Below are 13,974 nucleotides of genomic sequence, written 5' to 3' on the forward strand. Positions count from 1 at the left end.
GATTTTACCAGATAGCAGAAGAGAATTGATGGATAAGCAGGTTTCCTGTTTGAAACATCTGGGCTACCGTCCAAGTCTGTGTATCCAAAAATCTTTGACCAAAAACAACAGACACTGTTTTAGAACGGCCATTGAGGTGTCAAGTGTCACATGAAAAGTCCAAATAAGTGTTCAAACATCATGCCTCAAGGCCACGCAAAGTTTTGAGGCAGAGCTTTTTACTGTCAGGTAGTTTTTATTTTACTTTGAGAGATGGAGGTGAACACATACAAGGATATGGTATGAAATGATCACTTCTTCACCTGTTCTTTTCATTGGTATTGTTACAAACAGTAAAGGGTGTTATATATGGAACTGCTATCAGCACCAGATTTAAGTTGGATTATGCCCCATGTTCATAAACCGTTGAAGATCGGGGGTGCTGATATAGGATCAGGTTTCCCCCGTTCTAAATGCTTACCTATTCCATGAAAAGCTAAAGACTACACTGAAGCTGGTTCAGCACACTTACTCTGTGCTGCTTTGTGACTGTGGGTACAGTTTTGATTTCTGATGGTTCTGTGTCTTTGTGTGTGGCACCCTCTAGTGACCCCTTTTGGTACATGTTCAGCTAGTTCTAGTGTGGGAAGGATTTTATAAGGTCTATAAGGTCACTAATGCTCTTGTGGCTGAATGGAAGCAAATCTCTGCAGCAATGCTTGAACATCCCAGAGGAGTAGAGGTTGGTATAGTGGCAAAGGGTGGACCAACGGCATATTAATGACCATAATTCTGAATATTGGATGTCAGGTGTCCACATACACTACATGGCCAAAATGTGGTATCTCCTTTTCCAAACTGAGTGAAAGGGGGCTTCCTGCAAGACTCACTAGACTTAATCTCTCACAGGCACTCTGACAGATGTTTCTGTTCTGCTGACTTCTGCTACAGTCTCTGTTTCCTTCCAGTCTAGATAAATTAATATTTACTAAATATCTTTCACTGATGATGGTGGTGAAGGAGTTAAAATTTCCAGTGCATACATTGTCGTACATAGTTTACACACACTGTAGCTTGCACCTGGTTAAAATGGTCAGGCTTTGAGTAATTGCAGATTAAAGACCACACCGGTCAAAACACTTTGCTTGAGTGAAACTTGGTTTTGGCATCTCACTGCTCACTTCATTTCACAGAATATAGGCTGTTTCCCTCATGTTTAAGCAAACATTAAAACAAGAATTAATCTTGGACTTGCGATGACCAATAAAATGTTGAAATATAATTTAACGTTAGTTTCCAAACAATACTGCGATGATAGGACACTCTCAGAAGATGCAGGTTTTCTCCCTCAGAGCTTTGTAGGAACAAAGCAAGCTTCTCTGTGCAGATTCTGTGTAGAATAAAATCAAAACTAGATGAAGCTAAACAAATCTGTATGATTTGGCATCTATTCATATTTGTTTATTATGATCGTTTGTTGTAAAACTACATAGTAGCCTGCTCAACTTTTTGTAATAAAATGCAGCCTCTGTACTCTGGAGGATGGCATTCAGATACTGCTGTTAATGAGCTGTTATTGAGTTGGTGAAACGTGACAGCTTTGATAAGAATGTCTGATTGTTCTCCAGACCCGTGGAGATATGCAGCACACAAAGGAAGATTAGCGCGCAGCTAAGATTAATGAAAAGCAATTACGTTTTATTCACACTGGTTAGCTCCTCTGAAAACGGTTGCCACCCAAGCATTAAGCCCGAGTTAATAATCATGTAATAGGCGAGACTCGGTTTTACTGATTTTGTAACTGAGCTCCATATTGTTGTGGTGATCTGTTTTTTTCATGTGTCACTGAACACACTGTATATGAATGAATGGGTGAATGAAGACAGAGCTTGGCTCTATTCCACAGGGTTATTATGACATTATTTGCTTTAATTTAAATACCATTTGCGCCACAATGTCAGCCACTTAAAAAGTGACAGACAATATGACAGTCACTTACTAAGGATGTTTATGTTACTAAGAACAAATTTTCAAAAAGTTAATGTTTTTATTATATTTTAAAATGTAGATGAAAAATAGTCTTTCATTAACATTACATTTACATTACATTTATTTAGCAGACACTTTTATCCCAAGCAATGTGCAAAAGTGCATATCATTGGAACAACTACAAAACACAGGTTCCATAAGGTACAATACTCATTTCGTACAGTTATTCATTGGCAGGAACACAGTCTAATTCACGCAGTGAACATTATTCTGACCTAACTTATGCTAAGTCAAACGAGGGGGAAGTACAAGGTACAATATTAGGACGAAAATACAAATTACAATAAGTGCTGGAATGGATGTACATGTAACATGAGTGGCATGAAAAAGGGGAATTTAAGTGAAATTATTCGCAGAGTGGTAACAGTTAGTCCAGGTATAGTCTGAAGATATGCGTCTTCAGACCACGGTGGAAGATGGGTAGGGAGGGAGAGGGGGTGCAAGGCACCCTGCTGCTGCAGAGCGGAGTGGTCGAGCAGGCATATAGAATTGAATCATGTCCTGTAAGTAGACAGGGGCCGTCCTGTTGGCTGCAGTGTAGGCGAGGGTCAGGACTTTGAACCTGATCCTGGCAGCGACCGGTAGCCAGTGGAGTGACCTCAGCAGAGGAGTGAGGTGGGAGAACTTGGGAAGGTTGAAGATGAGTTGGGCAGCTGCGTTTTGAATCTGTAGTGGCTTTATGGCACAAGCTGGCAGGCTTGCAAGGAGGGAGTTGCAGTAATCAAGATGGGAGGTCACCATAGCCTGGACAAGCAGCTGGGTGGAGTACGTAGTCAGGTATGGTGAAATTCTCCTGATGTTGTACAGGAGCAATCTGCAGGACCGTGATGTTGCCTTGATGTGCTCCTTGGGGTCCAGCTGGTCATCCAGGACCACCCCCAGGCTCTTTTCAGAGTGAGAGGCAGTCACTCTGGTGCCATCAACTGTGATTGAGAGCTCACGTAGAAGGGAGGACTTGTATGGGAAGAACAGCAGCTCAGTTTTGTTGAGGTTGAGCTTTAGGTGGTGGCTGGCCATCCAGGTTGAGATGTCAGCCCGGCAGGAAGATATTTTAACATTACCCTGTAAGGCAGAGGGGGAGAAAGAGAAGAAGAGTTGTGTGTCGTCTGCATAACAGTTATAGGAATTAATAACTGAACCAAGAGATTTTTTGTATATGGAGAACAGCAGAGGATCCCTGTGGTACTCCCGTAACAAGGGGATGAGGAGCAGTGGCTGACCCCATCCAGGTGACCTGGCAGAACCTATCAGCAAGATAGGAAGCAAACCAAGACAGGGAAGTCCCAGAAATGCCCATCTCAGCTAAGGTGGAGAGGAGTAGTTTGTGGTTGACTGTATGGAATGCTGCAGACAGGTCTAGGAGGATCAGGACAGAGGAGAGGCGCGAGTGCCTCCGTCATAGCCAGGAGTGCAGTCTCTGTTGAGTGCCTGGATCGGAAGCCAGACTGGTGAGGGTCTAGCAGGTTGTTCTGATGGAGAAAAGAGGTTAGTTGTTTAAGCACTGCTCGCTCAAGGGTTTTGGACAAAAAAGGTAGAAGCGATACGGGTCGATAATTCATTATATCAGAGGGGTCTGAGGTGGGTTTCTTGAGGATTGGGGTAACACAAGCCATCTTAAAATCAGAAGGAACATGGCCAGAGGCAAGGGAGGTATTAACAATAGAGGACAGATAGGGAATTATCTCACCGGATATGGACTGGAGGACTGTAGATGGGATGGGGTCAAGTGGACAGGTGGTTGCGTGATGAGAATTGATGAGTTGGAGTACATCAGAGTCATCCAGCATCTTGAAGGAGGTCAGTGTGGCTGAGGGTTTCTCCTGGGAGTAGGGGTGCACACTGGATGGGCAAAGGAGTTCCGGATACTAGCCACCTTTCCTTCGAAGCCGGCCAGAAAGTCATCTGCGGAACGGGAAGAGGGAGATGGGGGAGGAGGGGGAATGAACAGGGAGGAGAAGGTGGAAAACAGTTTGCGTGGGTTAGAGAAGCACGCACTGATTTTTACTGGAAAAATGAGGTCTTAGCCAATGTGAGGGCTAATGTGAAAGTTGCCAGCAAGGTGTGATATGAGGTCAGGTCATCAGAGGATCTGGAGCCATGGTCAGGGGGGTGATGATTGTGCTGGTTTGGAGACAAGTGGACAAAGTGAGTCAAGGGACTGGGAGAGGCATGTGTTGAGGGTGGAGGGTAGCAAGGTCAACAGGCAGGTTAGAGAAAGAAGCAGGAGGAGAAAGTGTAGAGAGAGCAGTGGAGATGAGGGAGGATTGTGACAAAGTAGAGAAATTTCTCCTGAAATTTACAGTGGGTGAGCTGTTAAAGGAGTAGAGCAAGAATGAAAGAAAGAAGTGGACTGAGACATGGAGGGGCGTCACCGTAAGTTGGGGAGTGGAGCAGCTTCTGATGAATACAAGGTCTAGTTGGTTACCAGCCTTGTGTGTGGGAGGAGAATAAGAGTGGGAGACTCAGCAGTGATGTGGAAATGGGGTGACTATGCTAGTGAAGGTTTCGGTGATTCTACTCTTCATTGGCTGTTTGCCTTTGCTGCATTTTTTGTGTCAGCTTAAAGTTACAATCTCGAAGATCTTAGTTTCGTTCTCTTTGGCGGTACCAATGGCGAGAAGCGATAATTGCAGGTGTGTTTTTGGACCTCACTTCCCAACTTCCAAACAGTGTCGCCTGTGTGACGTCAGTCATTTGGCACCTTGGCCACGGTAACTGTAAAATTTACTGTCGACTGAATAAAAAATGGTTGTTATAAAAGTAACGTTATGTACATACTCATTCGTTGTCTAATATTAGGCTAACTTACGCTGTATTTACACTGCCGAGCCGGGTTAAAATGCTGTAGCAGACCTGGGAGAGAATTAGTGATGATCAATTTCCACTGACATTCTTTGTCTACCATTTGCCCGGTATGAACGTCTTTACACTGCAGAGAAGAATCCGCGGGATTCGGTGTGGCTCGTGCAATTATGTATCTCGTGCACAATAAACACCTATAATAAACACGGCTCTGCTCCACCTATACCCCGGGGTTAATGCTCTGTGTAAAGACCACTTTATTCCGATCATTATAAATTATATAAATATATTGATGGCAATGTAAATAACTGTAACGTTAAGGCCAGTTCAGATCAATGATTCACAACGAGACAAAACGGTTTTAAAATGTTGCAGAGAAAATTGCAGCGGTGTGAACTGGTTAGTTGCAGAGCGTCTGAAGCTTTTATACGGTCTATGGTCTGAAGCCGTTGCCTGCCCTGGGGTCTCAAAAGACCCACCTTGTCAAATCGCCGAGTGCAGTTTTATAACGTTTACAAAGTCTTGGAATTTTGCAAATCGTTGCAAATCATTGATCAGAACTGGCCTTTAGTTAGCTACATTGCAAAGTTGCAACAAAGTAGCGAGGTCGGTACCGGTCGGTAGCGTTAGCAAGTGTTTTTTCTAATTGTTAGCTGACATTAGATTATGTTAATTACATTAGCTAGCTAGCTAACGCAATGTTACCTGATACGAGAGATGGCTACTCTGCACAACGTTGTCTAAACTAATGTTGCCTTTCTTGACACGGTCCGGTAGCTAGCGTTAGCTGTGCAAATAGCTCTGTAATTTAATAACGTTACATTGTCATCAAATGTAATACAAAATCTACATCAACAAATAATATGACCTCTCATGTTACACAAAAACTTTTTAGGGTTCCATAACTTTCTCTGTTATTGTAGCGGTAGCAGACACAGGAAAAAAACAGTACGCCGCTGACACACAAGTGAGCTGAAGAGCGAGCCTGTTGCGTTAGCTCCGCCTACCCTCACTGGCGGACCAACCACTGATGGGTGATGGAAAGCGCGTCACTAACTGTGCGCCGCTTGTGATTTTTTTCCCGGGAATGTCGCCACAGACACCCAGTTCTTTAATCATAAATTATTATTATTATAATAATATAAATTAATATAATAGGCTCAATCAGTATTGTGTTACCTAATTCAGCGATAGATAGGGACTTAACAGACATTTATTTTAATGAAAATCTTTGAGATTATTATTTAAGGCGCAGTCCTACTACTATGTCAGTACACAGTCCCTTATGCGTTAGCATGGGCTAATGTGCCTGGTGATTTGACTGTGAAATGAATGGGACTGCAGTCCTCAACATATGACCTTCAGGTTTTTTATGCTGGGTTATATAAAAGGGGAAGAACTCACCAGTTGAAGTTTGAAGTTTTCTAAATGGAATTCAGATGTGACTTTTATTTATGCTCATATGTGAGCTGGCTGCCTTTGAAGTGGTGCATCTAGGCAAGAAACCCATTGTGGCCGGGATTCCCATGCAGCAACATAATGGTCTTATTGATTCTCATGACAGATTATGAAAACGACTACTTAACCACAAGACTACTTTGTAATTCTAGGAACACTGTGACTAACGCAAATCTACGGAATTGTGATACTGTATTGAGATAAAAATAGATGTGGTGTGTTCATAACGAATGTATGACCTCATTGACCGGTAGTGGTGTTCTCTTGCAGACGCATGATTCCTCATCCAGTCCAGACAGACCAGATGGGGGTGGGACAGGTGAGTGGTATTGGCCTGCCCTGTTCTGGTCTTCGAAAGGCCAAGAGAAAACTGATAATATTCACTCCCCAATGGGTGTTTTTTTTTTTTTTTTCCTGGTTATCATTTACACAGGTTCTTTAGAATCATATTTCATATTTCGTAATCTCTGAATTGTTTTAAAAATTAAAAACATTACGCATATTTTTGGGTGAGAGTATTTTATTTTTTTATTTCATAGAGATTTAACTTAAATGTCTACATTAAAGGTTCTATTACATGAATAGTAGCCTTCTTAAAAGCAGTTCTTATGTGAAATACGAAAATTAATCTTACTTTGATCTTTGGTCAATATCACCAATTTTATATTGACGTATTTTACAGAATTGAGTTTTGGAATTGACTGAATTTCCCCATCCCTGGCCTGGTGTGATGTTAGGCACTGACTCTCCTGCAGCCCTAATGTGCTCGTGCCTTCTGTTGCACCTCTGTGACCAGGCAAAGTGCACCCGGCTGCGCCGGAGAGCCGAGGCCCGGGGGGCCCCAAAGCGGAGGGGGTTGCAGGTTCCCCGGAGAAGACCCCGCGCAACGACGGCAAGCCCGAGGCCACGGCCAGGGCCCGCGCCGCTCCTCCCAGCCCCTCCCCCGCCAGCCCCAAACCCCCCCTGCAGGGCGCCAAGCCCCCCCTGGCTGCCCGGCCCACCATCCTGCAGAAGCCGCGCACCAGCAGCAGCCGGAGCATAGGTAAGCGGGAGGATGAGGAGCGGAACAGCCGCGCGTTCAGCGTTGGGGAAGGCTTTCGGGAGGGAACAGGGCGCTCTGGGGTCTGACTGCAGCACTCAGCATTCATGTTTTCCCTGTCGCCTGGGGCGTGCGTGAATGTTGCACGCTTCCCTGATCGCTGTATGATCGGAAAACTGATTTATTTATTTACCTAGCTTGCCTGATGTGAGCATGTGATTAAAAAGAAACGAGACGCACATTTATCATTATAACATCTCTGATTTAGACCCAGGCATTCATCATCTGTACATGTTGCAACACAATGATTACCACAGCTAGCCAGCAATATGTGGGTATTCTTTCCTTGGAAATTCACACTGTGCTCCTCTGCCCTGGCAGCTGACATCAGGGGGCACGAGTTGGTAACCAGAAAATCTAAATTTAATCTCTTTTACCAGAGAGACCTGGCCAAGACAGCAGCAACAAGGAGGAAAAATTAAAATGAATAAGACACAGATTAATAAGAAAACAATAAAAAAGAGTATAAATAATTAGGACATAAAATGCAATCACAGTGCAGTATATCACAGAGGGAAGGGTAGCATTATCTATTAAAAGCAATTACATTCTTCCGTAGGAGTTCCTTGGATGCTGTTTTTATAATCCTGTATCGAGGGGCAATGTCTCCAGCTTAATGCTTCCTGTAGATTATTCCATGCTCAAGGTGCATAGGAGAAAGGCTGCTTTGCCGAAATCACAGTTGACCCTAGGCACATGATAGAGTACTAACCTTGCGCAGAGGTGAACAATCCAGGTTCAGAAAGTAAAAGTTAATCCCAGGATTTTGTTCGAGTCACCTGGATTTGCTAATGAGCACCATTCTTTAGCCAGGAGATAGAGCTAAATCAGCTGGCTGAGTTCAGGGGTGGATGAAATACATGGCAGGACTTTTACTTTCTGACCCCTGGAATGTCCTTGAGGATCTAGTGTTGCAGCTGTTAGCTGCTTTAATGAGGTCAGATCACATAGCTCATAAGGAGTACAATGATGAATACATGATTCAGCATTTGAAATTGTGCAACATGCATGATAAATGGAGTCTATCTTACCTATCTAAGTCTGACTTGGGCCAAAAGACATTGCCGGGAACCCCTAAAGCAACTCAGAAATAACAGTAACATGGAAATTATGCAATGATGGCACTGACAAAATGGAATTTCCATCATAGATTTTGACGCGCCTGGGTTGTTTCGTAATTTATCGCTCCACACAGAAGTGGGAGGACAGTCTCTTCTGGGGGTGTGTCACTTAAAATATATTACCGGATTGCGCCCTCGCCACCCACCTGCCCCAACGAGGCCTATGGCCTAATGCGTGGCACATCATAGGGCGGATTGCTCATTTCAGGGCTTTCCCATGCAATGCGTACATGATCACAGCCTATTCAAAAGTCAATCAGCGGTTTCAGTGGATCATATGCTGTCCAATTTGACTTTGATATAAATCCCAGAAGCAGGAAAAAACATACTTTGCATTTATTTTTCATTGTCTTTTTGTCATTTTTTATTTTATAAATTATGGCATTTATTTCTATTTTTATTTGTTTATGGCTGTTCTCATACTGCCTGGCAGTCACTATGAAATTTCACTACAAAGAGAGTACACTTGTCTGCTACAATAAGTCACATTAAGTTTGAGGTGATTACAAATGGTTTGTGTACAATTTAAACAAATGTTAACATAATCCGACAGTTACAACTGCAAAGTATGTGCGGGACAGTTGTAATACAGGCACAGTTGTCACAATGATAAACAACCAGATAAATCATTAATATCTTCAGTATTTACAGGACAAAATGCTGTTGGGTAAAAGACCATATTGTCCATGGATGTTTAAACCAGCAACCAATTAGGAAGGTCATGTTTCTTTTTGTTTTTGTTTATTACCACAAATGGTACATACTGTATGGGGGATTGGATGAGTTGTGGTTTAGTCATGTTATGTGTATACTTTTGTCAATATAGTCATGTCAAAACGGAAGAGTAAAGAAACCTTTTTCTGTGAGCTTTACGTCATTTGTTGGCCATTTACTTACAAATCATATGTGAGGTGGAAACTGTGGAAAAAATCTACCACAACTCATCTACTCCTGCTCAGTTCACTTAAGCCATGCCATTGTCCTGAATTAATGATGAACTCGTGTTATGTTAATGGGATCACCGGCATTGTGTGATCTTCCCTGGTTTTATTTTGTTTAATTTAACTTCACGATACTGTTGTCATTCACGAGCCAACATTCAGTGGCCACGCCCGCGCGCCACACCTTGGACTGCGTTCGTGCACTATGTGCCTGCCATTGATTACAGAAAACATAACCAACATTTGCAAAGTTCCCTGGAACATTCTTTGCCAGGCACCCATATAACTGTCACTCACCCGCGTGTCCCACGACGGGTTATACGAGCCTTCACTCAAGGCTTGTGCCTCTCCCTTTCAGATGAAGACTTGCCGGGTGGGAACATGTCCCCAAAAGCACCGCTGCCGCCCCACCCACTGAAGAGGGCGTCGTCGGAGAAGGAGAGGGACGTGCCTGGCAGCCCGCTGCCCATGGGCACCGGGAGCAGGGGGCCTGCTCAGGAAGGTAGGCTGGTCACACTGCCTGTGTGGGTGAAGTTCTGGTTGGAGAAGTGCGCACGGCACAGGTCACGAGAACCTGTCAAATGATGTGTCATGTTTAGGCAAAGTAAAGTCAATCTTTTATTATACCTGAGAGGAAATGTGTTCTGCAGAAAAGGACATGGTCGATTATGGCAGAAAGGGACATATGACTGGACACAAGATTCAGCTCTCATAGGCTACGCAAAAACATATCAGGTGATCAGGTGAGATGGATAAGCCACCACTGAGCCATCAGAAAAGATCAATAGAAATAAATTAAACACCATAAATACAATAACCCATTAATGTTACTGAAATGACAAGGGTCTTTAGAGCAATCGCATCCTCAGCGATGCAGAAAGCACACTTGACATTTAGGTGCCATTTCTTATCGGCAATTACAGCAAATGTCTGAATGGCTGGCAGGCTCTTTCTTCTTGCTTTTGTGACTAAAGTGTCCAAATCAGTTTTAAAGCTCTTTTGTGTCTTTTAGCGTGCTCGCCTATCTGTTTTGTATTGCATTGCTTTGATTGTTTTGAAGTGTATTCCTCTCAGTATATTGCATGACTGTGTACTTGTATATATGTCCATTCCCTTCCAGATTCCTTTTATGTGTGTTCCCCCTGCCCCTCCCCATCCCTCCCCAATCCACCCATACTAGTGAACCGTGTTTGTGCACATCCTGTTTCACAGTCCCCCATCGGTTCATCTTCCTTGCTAGTGCTGGGCTCAAATGAATGCAAACGCTTGTGAAATTTACAGCGTGTGCAGTATTAATTTTTCTGAGTCGATTATTCCAGCCGGTGTAGCTTTTTGATTTGACGGTTTCTGTGGAGCACCATTGCTGCTGCCCCTGAACATCCAGGCATGCTTTGCTTGTGGACTGACAGAAGTGGGTCAGAGCTTAACGCTGTCCATGTTTGTCATGCATTATGTACTATTCAGCCGGCTGGTCATCCCGCTAGAATACTGTGCACGTCATCTCCACACAGAATTAATATTAAAGTCAGTTTGAATATAGTCTCTGTGTTTATCTTGTATCAATATTTGAGAGTCCTGAAATAATAAAAAATACCCATTTGAAAGATTTAACTGATGCAAGTTTTAAAGCTCTCAAGCAACAGCTCTACTAGCAGCATTCAGTTCGACTCACGGTGTTGCTGGGGTCTGTAAGCTTCCTTTACAGAGCCATAGACAGTTTGAGATAAAGCATTACCATTTTCTTTCACCTGTATCAATGAGCCAGCATGAAAAAAGAAAGGTTATATATACAAATAATACCACTTTGCTCAATTTTTCCTCAACACAGGAAAAAAGTTAATGTTTTAGCCTAATCCTGCAGTGGCTTCTGCAGCTGACTGCTGCAGAAACCAGGAAAAGTGGATAAGTGTGTTACACTAATTAGAGATAATTAAGTCTTCAATGTGCTGAGTAATGCTGAGAGATGCTCAAAAATTGACCGTTTACTGTTAATTCATTAGCAAATGTATGTTTTGGCTTAAGCTGCCTTTGGCTTTAGTCAAGCAGGTAAAGTGCCCGTGATTTATGGGATTGCTGTAGCTATTAACGGAGGCTAAAGAGCAGACTCCCTTTCCCCAGTGGATCTCATGGGAGACGGTAGCCCCTTTGACTCCGATCAGGAGCCTGACAAACCTGCGACTCCCATGAGACCCAGAGCCACACGGCAGTACTCCACCGGCGCTGCAGAGGAATTGGGCGAGCAGGAGCACAGGAAGTCCCTCCCCCGACCTGGTTAGACCAATCATCTTCCACCTTTCACCTTTCACCTCTTACTGTTCTATCAGGCAGGTCATAATATAACCAGATTCACTTTTGCAGCTTTCTGAAAGCCAAAGTTATTTATATTTTTCTTCCATTTTCAGTAGTAAATAAAGAATGTCGGCCAAAATGAATAGTTACATCTTGACCTTTTTTCCCTACATGACACCAATAAATAAATATATGTAATGTTTACTGCTCAAGAGTGAATTCAAACGTCAATGAAAGTGTTGTGAGACAATTCTTCACCTGAATTTGATTACCACCTCTAGATTTGATATTTGTCTTTTGTTCATTTAGCTCAGTTTGAACTAAGGTGGTAACATTGCCAGATTTTTTTGTAAATTTGGCTGTATACAGTTCACCCATTTTCTACAGGTAATACTAGTTAAAAGAATGTATTATACTCTGTGGGTCCTCTCAGAAGTACAGTAGGTAAAAAATAATGTGAATGTGTGTAGTAGGCAACAATTGTAAGTTTATTTGTTCTGCCATTCAGATCTCTGAAAAAAGGTATTATTGAAAAATTTGGTTTGAATTTCTTAATCGGCAGCGCCCCCTGCTGTACATTCTAACGGGCATTTTGTGGTCTTGTTCTTGCAGTAAGACCTGCCTCAGCATCAGAAAATGCACAGCGCCCCAGCCCTCAACGGCAAAGCTCTGAAGAGAATTGCTCCAAGGCCAAGGACAAATCACCCAACAAGGAAAAGAGCCTGAGTAGGAAGTCCACCGACTCTGGAGAAGAAGTGGACAAAGACTTTATTTTTATATGACCAAAAAAAAAACGAAGAAAACTGGCAAACTGGACCTTGCCAATTTTGGTCTTACTCTGTCTAAAATCAGGAATAATAAAATCTGCACCTTCCACTTCTGTCTTCTGTAGGTTCTGCTGGACCAAACAGAGCAAATAACGTATGTTTGTTTACTATTATTTCTTAGAAGGCCAGGTGAAGTAACCGTATGATGTGTTATGCATTGAGAACACTGTGCTACACCCCATTTACCCCTGTAACTTAAAAGCAAAAAAAGGCTAGAGTACTGTTATAATTTGTTTATAATTGGTCAATACATCAACTCTTCTAAACGAGCCCTTCCTATTTATTCAGAATTTATATGGGTTCTATTCTATGAATTAACTAAATTCATATACTGTAATAAATAAATGCATAACATTGATGGTTCTAGTCCAGTTGGTCACTGTGGCGGGTTGCTACTGTATGAACCAGACATAAGTATTGTTCACATTTCACCATTTTGGGTTATTAAAAACCATAATTTAAGATTTCTGTTTATTTTTCTCTGTACTGACTATGAAACTCGTTATTGTGATGTGGAGGGAATGCCAGGGCATCCAAGACACTGTAATTGTAGTTGGTATCATCTCCGAGTGTCTGATATCCGCTAAAATAAGGACTCCTGTCTAAAATGGTCTTTTACAGGCACAGTTTTACACATGTACCTGTTGTCTTAATTCTTTTCTAGAGTCCGTTTAATAAAACGTTTTCGGCGTTTTAAATCATACATTTTGCCATCTCTTAATGTGGGGAGGGGTGGCTAAACAAGAAGGAATTTGGCTGTCAAATTAGGCTTCTGGCTTGTTTGTGTGCATGTGTATGTGCGTCACACACGGATATGTGCAAGTGTGTATAATTGCGTCGTACACAAAAAAAACGACGCACACGTGTGTACGCCTATGTGCTCTTGTCTGTGCGCACACACATTTTTATATGTGAACACGTGAAATACACGAATAATATTGCAATGGTACTAAGCACACTAATTACAAGGGTCTTTTATATGTAATTTATTAAAATAGAGAAGCTGGTGCTTGGACGTCATCATTCCTGCTGATGTATATTGTGTTGTTAACACGCAAGAAATTGAGAATTACGTTTCTTGTTGCGCACTAAGCACAATAAAAATGTGTTATTTTGAATACCGAAAAAGGGAACTGCAATATTAAATTAAACGGGGTGTATCATGTCTGACGTACTAGAAGTCTGTATTCTTTTATTGGAGAACTTGGTGGTATTTTGCTTATCATATTTGTAGTACTCAGTTCTTACTCCATACTCCGTATTTCAAAGTCTTCTGTAAGTTGTGGCCGTTTACTTGCGCGTATATTTATTCTGACTGTACCGATTGACTATATGTTTCATATAGCCTATTTATCCCATTTCTCTTACACAATTATTATGTTAGCCTATTGGAATTATAACAGGGTGAA

The 13,974-nt window shown here is 42.4% G+C and overlaps 1 protein-coding gene across 5 annotated transcripts in view; it reads left to right on the forward strand.

Moving 5' to 3' along the window:
* Positions 1 to 13,735, forward strand: part of LOC118233107 (F-actin-uncapping protein LRRC16A-like) — a 104,795-nt gene extending 91,060 nt beyond the window's left edge. For 4 of the 5 annotated variants that reach the window (XM_035428468.1, XM_035428485.1, XM_035428477.1 and 1 more), the window contains 5 exons: positions 6,559 to 6,607; positions 7,085 to 7,330; positions 9,808 to 9,951; positions 11,568 to 11,720; positions 12,351 to 13,735. In XM_035428468.1, coding sequence (XP_035284359.1) covers positions 6,559 to 6,607; positions 7,085 to 7,330; positions 9,808 to 9,951; positions 11,568 to 11,720; positions 12,351 to 12,520 — 762 coding nt within the window. In that variant the 3' untranslated portion in view covers positions 12,521 to 13,735. The remainder of the gene's footprint in view (positions 1 to 6,558; positions 6,608 to 7,084; positions 7,331 to 9,807; positions 9,952 to 11,567; positions 11,721 to 12,350) is intronic. The other variant, XM_035428503.1, reaches the window with a different exon arrangement.
* The last annotated feature ends 239 nt before the right edge of the window (positions 13,736 to 13,974 follow it).

This window comes from Anguilla anguilla, chromosome 1 (genome assembly GCF_013347855.1).
Source record: "Anguilla anguilla isolate fAngAng1 chromosome 1, fAngAng1.pri, whole genome shotgun sequence".
In the NCBI taxonomy this organism is placed as follows: domain Eukaryota; kingdom Metazoa; phylum Chordata; class Actinopteri; order Anguilliformes; family Anguillidae; genus Anguilla; species Anguilla anguilla.